At 40.2% G+C, this 11,860-nt stretch overlaps 1 protein-coding gene across 1 annotated transcript; it reads left to right on the top strand.

Moving 5' to 3' along the window:
- Positions 1 to 863: 863 nt before the first annotated feature.
- On the top strand, positions 864 to 11,019 carry LOC106606633 (uncharacterized). Its single transcript, XM_014202974.2, has 5 exons — positions 864 to 1,037; positions 1,953 to 2,285; positions 5,276 to 5,409; positions 6,681 to 6,761; positions 10,414 to 11,019. Exons 1-5 carry the CDS (start codon positions 971 to 973, stop codon positions 10,429 to 10,431), a joined length of 633 nt encoding a protein of 210 aa, XP_014058449.1. The 5' UTR covers positions 864 to 970; the 3' UTR covers positions 10,432 to 11,019.
- Positions 11,020 to 11,860: the final 841 nt, after the last annotated feature.

Below are 11,860 nucleotides of genomic sequence, written 5' to 3'. Positions count from 1 at the left end.
CATTTGAAATGTAACCAGTACTTTTGGGTGTGTGGTAGACATTCTATAGGAAGAGAGACTGCAGATTCTATCAAATAACTTTATTATAAGATTTGTAAAAATGAAGCAATAAATGACAATCACTCAACAGTGCATAGTCAGAAAGCCCAACGAATAGCGTTGGCTCTCAGCTTTTATAGAAAATGCAACCTCTGTCTTTGTGGCAGTTTAGCAGATGGGTGGAAATGGGCGGAGCATAGTGTCTAAAAGGCGATTGGTTTGTCAGTGCAGATTAAGATAGCCGGAGGTTGATAGCACAAGGGCTCAACCATGTAACTGCGTTTGTCACAGTTCACACTATAATGTGCTCCTTCCTGCAACTTCCCATACAGCTGAGTTCCTGCAGAAAACCACGGGATGTGTCACATGCTGCGGTCACACCCAAACGGTTCTTACGAAATCACCCAGTCTTGTGACTAAGTCACACAAAGGCAACTTTGTATCAGGTTATAAAAAATACTAGCATTTAACAATGGACAATCTTTACGTAGAAAACAGCATTCTATGTCTAATTAAACAGTATAGTATGTCATGAATATTCATTTCCTCCACAGGTGTCAGGGGAAATGTATGGAGTAAAAAGTACATATTTTGTTTTGGAATGTAGTGAAGTAAAAGTTCAAATCAAATAATTATGTTTTGTTGTTAAACCTCATTTATCCCTAACCTATGATTCCCTAACATATGATTCTGTCACATACTGACACCCACAATTGCAACTGAAATAAGTTCAGGTCTTGATTCTCTTTATGTTATTTTGTAATGTCTTGGTTTATTATGCCTACCTCATTTGTTCAGAACCTAACTGTAAAGTAGGCCTACTTCGTGTTCCTATTGGTGGAGTGGTTCTAGAGCAGACATCACTGTGGTATAGACATACTGTCTATTTCCTGCTATTTGTTAGTTGTGAAGCTCTTGTTGTTTTAGCACGATGTCTGCACTCTGTCTGTGTTGTGCAATCTTCCTCTGTCTCCTTTGCTGCACCCTGGCTGAGAAAGGTGAGAGGTGTTTTTTGTTTTCTTTTGGGAGGTGATGGAAATAGTTTTTGATTTAACATTTAATCTAATCAGTTTTACACTTTGAAATATATTATGTACATTCGACTCTTGATAAGTGCTCTTTCAATAAATGTGAATTCTTTAAGTACAATACAGTTTTCCAGTCTCATTTCAATGACATGATTTTCAATAGCTTGCTCCTGACAACTACATACTCTGGCACAACAGTCCCAAGCCATTGCCTTTTTCAGGAGTCCACTGTAATCTATAGAGTCCACTGTAATCTATAGAGTCCACTGTAATCTATAGAGTCCACTGTAATCTATAGAGTCCACTGTAATCTATAGAGTCCACTGTAATCTACAGAGTTGCAATATCATAGATGTACAAGACAAGAGGCTGTTTTCAAGTCATTTATTTTTCAAGTGCAATATTCAAATGAGAGTAGAGTAGTATATGGTTCCTTGTATTCATAATCCAAAAATAGACCCAGACTTGTGTGAAACTAGTTTTGGGAAGTGAAGATCTCCTTAACTGGTTGGTATTGGTTTATCCTTAAACTAAAAACATCTGACACATACAGAACCAGTCAAAAGTTTGGACACACTTACTCATTCCAGGGTTTTTCTTTATTTTTTACTATTTTCTACATTGTAGAATAATAGTGAAGACATCAAAACTATGAAATAACACATACTTTGAAGAATCTCACATAAAATATATTTTGATTTGTTTAACACTTTTGGTTACTATATGATTTCATATGTTTTATTTCATAGTTTTGATGTCTTCACTATTATTCTACAATGTAGAAAATAGTAAAAATAAAGAAAAACCCTGGAATGAGTAGGTGTCAACTTTTGACTGGTTCTGTATGGTGTGTTTTTCTTCCATTCTCCCATCTGCTCATGAAAGGGAGCAAGGGACTGCTGGTCCGAAAGCAGGAGGGAGACACTATGACCATCCACTGCAGCACCTCTCTGCCAGACCAAGAAAACCTGAGTGTGTACATGCGCCGGACAAAAGAGATTGAAGTCCTCTACTTTTACCAGGCAAGAGAAAAATTAACCCTCCATGAGACGTTCAAACTCAGATTGATGACTAATGGAAGACTCAACAAAATGGACATCACCATCACAAACCTGACCATAGAGGACTCTGGGGTCTACTGGTGTGTGTATAGTGTTTATAAGTCACCCAAGAATGAGAAGACTGAGGGGGAAGGAGCTGTTTTGCTGGTGGTGAATGGTGAGTGTCTCAGCCAGTCCTGATTTGTTCCCTGACCCTCCATTTGGCACTTACTGCACCCTTCAATGTTCAAGTTTTTTGTGGTCATATGCACAAGTACAGTGAAATGCTTAACTTGTGAGCCTTACCCTACAGTGCAGTATTCAATATCAAAATTGTATATCTAATAAGAAAATTGAAAAACACGAGACATAAGATAGGAAGCTACAGTAAATACAGGTCAGTACCAGTTGTACAATGTGCAGGGATACTGGAGTATTGAGGTAGATATGTACACAGGCAGAGATTAGGAGATAGTGACTGGTAGCAGGATAAATAATAATACTAATAATTGTAAACAGCATGGCGGCAGCAGCATAAGTGGTGGGTGGGTGTGTGTAAGTGTCAGTTTAGATGTGATAGGTGGATATACAAGTAAACAGGGCTGGTTGCAGAAATATATAAATACTTATAGTAAAATGTACAGATCTGTATGTTGGAAGCTTCTCCCCGGGTAATACCAATCCAGATCCTTCAGATCTGCAAATATTGAAGAGTAATAGGGTCAATGTTACTTTTTTTTCTGGCACTGAGTAAATTTCAGGTATGCCCGGCGCAGATTTGAACATTGTAAAAATGTTGTGCAACCCGAGTGGCGCGGTGGTCTAAGGCACTGCATCTCGAATCCAGGCTGCATCACATCCGGCTGTCACGCCCTGACCGTAGAGAGCCTTTTTATTTCTCTATTTGGTTAGGTCAGGGTGTGATTGGGTGGGTATTCTGGATTATGTATATCTATGTTTTTTATATTTCTATGTTGGCCTGATATGGTTCCCAATCAGAAGCAGCTGTCTTTCGTTGTCTCTGATTGGGGATCATATTTAGGCAGCCTTTTCCCACTGGGTTTTTATGGGATCTTGTTTTTGTATAGCTGCTTTGAAGCCTGCAGAACTTGACGTTCGTTTCTTTTGACGGTGTTCATTTAATAAAGGATTTTTTGTTGTTGCCTACCACGCTGCACCTTGGTCTCATCCTTATGACGAATGTAAAACCGGCTCTGATTGGGAGTCCTATAGAGCGGCGCAATTGGCCCAGCGATGTCCGGGTTTGGCCGGGGTAGGCCGTCATTGTAAATAAGAATTTATTCTTAATTGACTTGCCTAGTTAAATAAAGGTAAAAAAATATATATATATTCTGGCGCGCGTTCTCTGTGATCACTGAGGCTGTACCCGCTTTAAGGTACAGTTTTAACAGTGGGCAAGTAGGCTACTGTAGTTATTTGATTATAATGTAGTCCTACCATCAAAAACAATGGAGAAAAATGCATCCCATAACATTTAACATGGAAATAGCTGTTCTATCATTCAGCCTACACTAACAGCAAATGTGTGGTGTTCAATGTAGGCATACATTCTATGAGACTTTAATTAAAAAACATGCAGGGCTTGACGTTAACCTGTTTATTCACTTGTCCTTCAGACAAGGAGGTGACTATGTTGTGTTTGATGCAAGAAACCATTTTACAAAATACAATTCATTATTATTCCTATACCATTACTACAGAGAATCAGACAAATGTTACCCTCTGCCTATTGGCTACTTAGCTTATTCAACACTGTCTCAAAATATAACACTGCCACCAAAGATATTTATTTAACCAAGATGGACCACAGCCTATCATTTCCATTGGGAACAAATGAGTCATAGTGGGCAGAACAGACAAGGAGGTGGGCAGAGCCAAGCACAAGCTAGTGAGATCCTATTGGTGCGTTCTAGCATAAATCTGCATATTTCCGTTAGGGAATGCCTACTCTGAAGTGCGCGTGTGCAGTAACTCAATTCGCCTATGCACTCCTTCTAAACAACGCAATTTTTAAAAACTTTTGCAAAGAGTAAAGTCTACAAAACTTAGTCCACTCTGTTTATAACATTCTAGTTTTGGGAACAGAACTGTATTGAAATCAAATTTTTCATCGATAAGAGAATGTGCAGCATGTCAGCCAAAATACCCACTGCGGGCCAGTTGGCTTCCTCTCACTACCATATTTGGTAGTGAGTGGAAACGCCAAGCGGATGCTTGAAATATCTGTTTCATTGTTCTAGCTGTGCTGCCCCTTTAAGACATAAAAAAAAGCTCTTTACCTGACTTGCTTTTCAAAGATGGCTAGAAATGCACACATTTTGTGCTCTTGTAGGAAGCAACCACTCCCCCATTGTTGACTAGAAATTATCTATAACTAGGCTAATAACTCACTAGCAAAGAATATGAACAAATGTGCACAGGTGGCTGGCTACATGCAGCTCTCGCTTTGATCTCAAAACAAGTGCATCTACTCAGGACTACTCATGCTGTCCTGTTCAAAGTGAATGGCACAGATCTGTATATGGCAATGGCTATTTGCATATAGGCCTACTGCAACTCTGATTAGTTATGGCGCACCGGTCTATGTAGAGTACGGGCCTGAGTCGTGCATGTCAATTCGATAGAATCGTACTTCAATGTGCGCTGCCTACAAGAAAATCTCTTGCACAGTTAGTTTTGCATACAAAGTCTTACAAAGTGCATTTTGTTTCGATGTGTTGAAAGTGGCTAAAAATGCGTTGATTCGAGCACAATTACCACAGCAGAGCGAAGCGTTGTTAGTGTTAATTTCAGGGGAAAACTCTAGAAAGTTGACTGAAGTTCAATCTTGTGCTTCTCTGTGCGTGCTGATGTTTAATCTGTGTGGAAGTCCGAGGGGAGCTCAGAGGGAACATTGGTTAGGGTCAAGAGGAGGGTTAGGGAACGATTCAGGACCATTGTCTTAATGTGAGCTCTGAGTTGCACAGTCTCATAGGAACTAATCCTAACTTGAGCTACCAGGCTGTAACTTCTAAACACGTTTAGATTGGTCAGTTTGTTGAGTTGTATTGGATTCTTCAACATCTCTTTTATAATGAATTGCACCTGGGGATATTTTTTATGATATGTACTGAATTGAAAAATGTGTGCTACCCTGCTGTACCACAGATGAGGAGTGTGACCAGAATGATGCGTCCTCAGGGCTAGGAATGTCCTGGTATCTGGTCCTGGTCTCAGCTGTCACTGCTGGCTTTGTGCTTCTCCTGAGTCTGCTCATCCTCTTCATCTGGGTCATCCCCAGGGTAAGTACTACAGCAACGTGTGTGTGTGCCCACATGAAAAAATACTGCAGTTTATTATAGAATACTACAGTACATTCTATAGAATTCTGTAGTATACTATACTACACACTGTAGTATTCCTCGATCATGTGTTGTACTTACTATATGTTGTAGTATACTGTAAAATACTATAGTAAATACTACAGTATTATCATCACAAAAAAACACTAGTAAATACTACAGAATTGTCTGCAAAAACACTACAGTCCGCAAACACAGACTTAACTATAGTAAATACTACAGTATTTAATTTGCATATACCCTGCCCATTCCCCTCCCCCAGATCCCAGTTTGTGCCAGGTTATAGAAAAGACCAGAAGCTCTGAACTATCTGTTTGAGTGCCTCCTTGTAATATATGTTGGCAACATTTTTATCCTCGTTCTTATTCATCGAGCTTTTCTTTTTTACTTTCCTATTGTCGAGAGGTGAACCTGTAATTAAGCATTTATTTGCACTGTGTACTCCACGTATGTCATGTGTACAGGTATAATGAACTCTGAGATGCTTTATGAATATGGGCCCAGAAACTTTTCCCTAATGACCTGGAAAAAGTCCTGACCCTAACTATGGGAATACAGGGGTTGATGAAAGATGACAGCTCATATTATCCATTGAGGACAAGGAAACTCATTGAAGAGAGAACGCGATACATGCACCCTTTAAACACTTGTATCTCTTTGATCTGTTCACTGTCAGATGTAGTCTATATTGTCTGTGACAGGAGACGAGCGCTATGGGCTGTGTTGTCTTCATCATATTATCATCTTCCTTTTCATCGTCCTCATTATTCCAGTGTCCCAGCTCTGTGTGGTTAAGAGCGTTGGGCCAGTAACCGAAAGGTTGTTGGTTTGACTCCCTGAGCCAACTAGGTGAAAAATCTGTTGGTGCCCTAATAACCCTAATTGGATAAAAGCTCCTGCTAAATGAGTAAAATGTTCTGATTCTGTACTGTCCACTCGTCTAGTGCTTGAAACCATTTTTATTTAGGAAAAAGTAGGCCTAATCTCAATGCTGTGTGCGTGCGTGCCCATAATGGATCTTGTGTGTCTCTTTAGACCAGTGAAGTCATGGAAGTAGGCCAGGCTCTACAGGCTTTGTTGAGTAGAAGCCACTTCCCTCCCTATCCTGTTGTTTCTTCCTTTATCTGATAAAAATGATGTCGGCCAATGTGGATATGGAGTGGCAATATAGTAACGCCCTTCCTTATCTCCTCATCCCTTCCTTTCTGCAGTGTCTTCATTCACATAGTAGAGAAGTGACAGTAGTCCGGTTCGATGGACAGCTAATAAACGAGACAGACACACCTGCACAGGTAAGCCTGGAGTCTTATGGGAGAAATTGATTTATTATGTGAATTCACTCTATTTTGCTTGAACAACACCATTCCAGCAATTATACATTTAAGTGGTAATGCCAGAGGAGCCGATGTTCGGAGGATATAATGGCACGGGTGTTGTTAGGCCCGAGAAGAACTCGAGGGTCGGCAAACCGTGCCAATATCTCCTCCAAACATTGGCTTCGAGGGCATTATCACTTTTATACGGGTTACCAACATATTCAAATGATTGACATATTTGCATTACAAACATTATTGTAATGATTTATTCATACTATTTCATCTTTCCACAAAATACAGTCCCAACACATCTAGGGTTGCTACCCAAGCTGACTGGTTGTTCGTTCTATTGGTTTGGTTGCCAGGGACGCGACCCAGTTGTTCTGTATCTGTGGACACAGCCCAGTCGTTCGTTCTAAATGTTCCATTGCCATGCTGGCTGGCAACGTTCTTATCCCTTGATTGCTAGCTAGCCATCTACGGCTAATTTACAGTCCCGTCAAACAGTGCAGACAGAATAACAGTAGCTGCGTTTGCATTTGTTTAAGCTGTATGGGGGGTTTAACGTGCCATAATTAAGCCCCGTGAAGCTACTGATACCTCTTCCTAGCACCATGAAATACCGCCATGAATAAACATGGACTGTTAATGGAGGCAAGTTTTTTTCGAAGGCGTCAAACTTCCGTCGAGTTCATGTCACGTGACACGCTCTCAAATGCCGTGCCCGTCTCTCACTCTGTCACGACTTCTGCCGAAGTCGATGCCCCTCCTTGTTCGGGTGGTGCTCGGCGGTCAACGTCACCGGTCTTCTAGCCATTGTTAGGGTTGAACTGGCTATTTGTTTGCATAACCTATATAATATACCGGGGAAGCTATGCTACAATATTAAGTATATAAACTACGGATAAATCAACTGCTGAAGACGAGAACTACACCCGGCAACAGGAAGTGCGTCACTAGGCTGGGACCTGCCTGCACGCCGACGTTAGGATGAGCAAGTTTAAACCACGCTCATCCTCGCCCTGACAGGCCAGCATTGAGCGGGAACTATCTCTGTCTGAGTATATAAGGAAGAACAATAGGATGTGACGCTCTCTTCTCTGTCTGCCCTGCGTGGTGTCACAGCGAGACCGTATAGACCGCCGGACTTCGGGCTTGAAGGTCGAGGGTTCGAAACCTGCTCCCTGCTCTTTCATTACAATACGAACAACTTATTTACCATACACGTGTTTGCAATAATTAAAGAACAAAGAACTTGAGTTACTCTTTGCCAAATAATTTGTTCTAATACCAAATTTGAATTGACGCGACCCGACACCATCATTGATCCATTTTCCATAGGTTTTAGCTTCTCTTCCTACACACCTGGTTCCAATCCCATTCATTACATGTTGTGTATTTAACCCTCTGTTTCCCCTCATGTCCTTGTCAGATTGTTTGTTATGTGCTCGTGTTTTGTATTGGTGCGCGATGGGTTATTTTACCCATGTTTATTTATTTATGTACATTGTTTTTTTTGGAGTTTGTTTTATATTAATTAAACTACTCCATTTACCCCAAGTTGGTTTCTCCTGCGCCTGACCTCTCTGCCACCTACACACACGAATATGACACTCTATGAATGGTCACTGCTATCCGGATTCCTTAGGATGTCCCTACCCTGAACCCTAAACTATAACCCTTAACTAACACTAAACTTAACAATTTGGGAAAGCCTATGAACTCCTCTATTTGACTGAAAGCCATGAACACAATTCTTATTGGTTGTCTGTTGTAGGCTACAGGGCACTGGTAACAGTCTGTGATTGGTTAACAACATTTAGATCTGTATATAGCAAGCTAACATGCCATGAGGTGTTGAGGGAATGACAGATTACCTATAGATTGGACATAATCTTTTCTAGGCCATTAGCGATAACAGGAAATACACAAGCCTTAGGCTACACTCGGAGGCTACTTCGGAATGTCGGCTTGCACAGGAAAAACTGTACGTTTGTAACATTTATGGTTGAGATTTAATATTAATATAAACTATGCACCTTATGACTTTGATTAACATGCAGGCGTCACGCAGATGTTAGTTACACGGAACCCAAACCGGCTGTGCACGTACGCCATCGTGCATACATTTATTTTGTCCCCCCACACCAAACGCGTTCCACACAGGTTAAAATATCAAGACAAACTCAACCAATTACATTAATTTAGGCAAAGGTCGAAAAGTATTAAACATATGGCAATTTAGCTAGCTAGCTAGCTTGACTTGCTAGCTAATTTGTCCTATTTAGCTAGCTTGCTGTTGCTAGCTATTTTGTCCTAGGATGTAAACATTGAGTTGTTATTTTAGCTGAAATGCACAAGGTCCTGTACTCTGAAAATTAATCCAAACGAAAAATGGTCAACCAAATTGTTTCTAGTCATCTCTCCTTCCAGGCTTTTTCTTCTCTGGACTTTATATTGCGATTAGCAACTTTCATAAATTAGGTGCATTACCGCCACCGACCTCGTTCGTCTTTCAGTCACCCACGTGGGTATAACCAATGAGGAGATGGCACATGGGTACCTGCTTCTATTAACCAATGAGGAGATGGGAGAGGCAGGACTTGCAGCGCAATCTGCGTCACAAATAGAACAGACTTCTATTTTAGAGCTTGGCAACGCAGGCGCTCGTTGACGCGCGCTAGCAGTGTGGGTGCAATAATTGAGTAATATAGATTTCAAAATGTATTTTCCAACACTCGGCAACGCGACGCGAGCGGTGTAGTCAGGGTGTAAGGCGTTGGTATGACTATGCTAGTTACACACAGGCGTTTCGCAGGTGTTAGTAAGCTGTTTCCTAGTGACATTTATTTGGATACATCCATAACAATGAGCTAATGAGGCGAAATTTCGCCTGGCATAGAAAATGTGCTCTCTCGTTAGGGCACTGTTGTGGTGTTCAGAGGAGCTAGCCAACAACACAGTTAACACTAACTTGAAACTGAAGCTGGAAAGACTGCAAACTAGCTGCACTAAGTTTCATTTGACCTTTTTTCCATTTACATTTCTTTGTATATATCCCAAAAAATTATGCCAGCTTATTCATGATTTCGACTGGCTGAGAAACACTGCCTGCCTTGCTCTCTCCTTTGACTTGACCCCTACACGTTCATTAACATGGAACAGCTGGAGAGACAGACAGCAAGGTTTATACAAATCTCCGCTGTTGAAAAAACGAAATGTTAGTCTAAAAGAAATGTGAGATAATGTCTAGATGCTTTTTATAGTGGAGATCAAGTTTATGGCTGGGCTGATGAGACAGTGGATTGCGCATTCAGATGGAACAGAGTAAATAGGCATTTTAACGTAATAGATTTAGCTGGTGGTAACTTGTGGAATAGACACCGGCTGGAATGCGCTTTTAACCAATCAACATTCAGGATTAGACCCACCCGTTATATGCATTCCTCCCTGTTTTGAGAATACCAATGAATATTTGTGCATGCCGAAAGACTGTTAAATGCAAAATGTCTAACGAAAGCTTTCCATTCACAGCTAATTTATGTACATTTGTCATAAATGCCATGTCATCTATTGAAAATCAGGTTTTATATAAAATTTACTTAATTTCCTTCCTTTTTACTGACAGTTGGAAATGGAGGATTAAGATACGATCGACGTTTTCCAGCAACAGACAGGAGGCCTCTACTAGCATGTCAAGTACTCCCCCACATCTTCCTCCACCCCCAGACGGCTGCTTTGCAGCTTGTCCCATTTTCCACCACAGAATCAATACCATGCGGAAGAAGTCCTGCTCACAGTTATACATAACTGTTGATGTATAGTGTTTTCATTCTTGCCTTTGTTTCCTTCCTGTTTTGTACATAAACAACCTCCGCTAAAACAACTCAGATTTGAGTAACATTCATACAGGTGTGCTGCGAATGAACGCTGCAAGATCCAGCTCTTAAAAAGTCCATTGTTTTGGTGACTGGTTGGTTCACTTATTCAGAAATCAAGAAAAGCTATTTTCCACCCAGTTCACTGTTTGAGAATAAGACTGGTTTGTTATTCAACTTAATTTGTCTGTTTCAGAAAATTGTTTTTACATCTTTCTGTATAGTAGTGGTTGTGTAGAATGAAACATGTCTTGAACATAGTTTGACTAGGCCATGTGTGTAATAAGGAAACCCGGAAGAGATGTCTCAAATGACTAGTTAAAATAAAGTTATTCTCTCTTTTTAACCAAACTCAATTTATTTTGTCTCTGTTTAGTGTGTGACTGGGTATTTAAAACTGGTGCAAATATTTGTAATCATTCATTTTAAGTGTGTCCTTGTGCATACAATAGCTCATGCTCACCAATCCCCTTTTTCAGTATGAAAACATAATTATGGAGATTTAATCAGTGAAAAACCACAGTTTGAACCGTAAAGCTTGATGATCTCCACTGACTGTTTAAAATACCACGTAGCAATGTTGGCACTGTCAGTGTAAAGATTTCAGTTGTGTGTGTGCTGCCGAGTTACATAATGAAATACGAAAGTAGGTCAGTTGTCAGGCAGTGGATTTTTCCTGATTTACCACCCCGATACAGAACCAATCAGTCAATATAATCAACAACTACCATTAAAAAAAAAATCTAAAAAAATAAATCACACAATATGAAGACAGTGCGGCAGCGCCTGATCCACTAATTGATCAGATTGTTCAAATCAACGTTTCATATCATAATTTCCGAATAGGCATAAAGCCTCAACCACAGCTGGTATTACACCCTGTATATGTTGGTGATAATGAAATGTTTTATTGTGCTTTAATTGAAACTAGAATATACTCTTGTCCTTTCCGTTCATCAAGGGTAGGTAATCAGATTTTTTAAACTGATTTACAAAGCTAATGTAATTGATTTTATATCGGTGTGTCCCCTGCGGGACAGTTGAGCTAACATGCGCTAATGTGATTAGCATGACCTTGTAAGTAACAAGAACATTTCCCAGGACATAGACATATCTTATATGGGCAGAAAGTTTATATTCTTGTTAATCTAACTGCACTGTCCAATTTACAGTTGCAATTACAGTGAAAGAATACCA

Source organism: Salmo salar, chromosome ssa06 (assembly GCF_905237065.1).
Source record: "Salmo salar chromosome ssa06, Ssal_v3.1, whole genome shotgun sequence".
NCBI classification, from domain to species: Eukaryota; Metazoa; Chordata; class Actinopteri; order Salmoniformes; family Salmonidae; genus Salmo; species Salmo salar.
Note: the sequence above shows the minus strand (reverse complement) of the source record. Positions and strands in the feature narration are given on the sequence as shown.

Coding starts and splice junctions, on each gene's coding strand:
- LOC106606633 (XM_014202974.2), top strand. CDS start 971: ATGTCTGCACTCTGTCTGTGTTGTGCAATCTTCCTCTGTCTCCTTTGC. Junction 2,286..5,275: donor TGTTTTGCTGGTGGTGAATG/GTGAGTGTCTCA, acceptor GCTGTACCACAG/ATGAGGAGTGTGACCAGAAT. Junction 5,410..6,680: donor TCATCTGGGTCATCCCCAGG/GTAAGTACTACA, acceptor TCCTTTCTGCAG/TGTCTTCATTCACATAGTAG.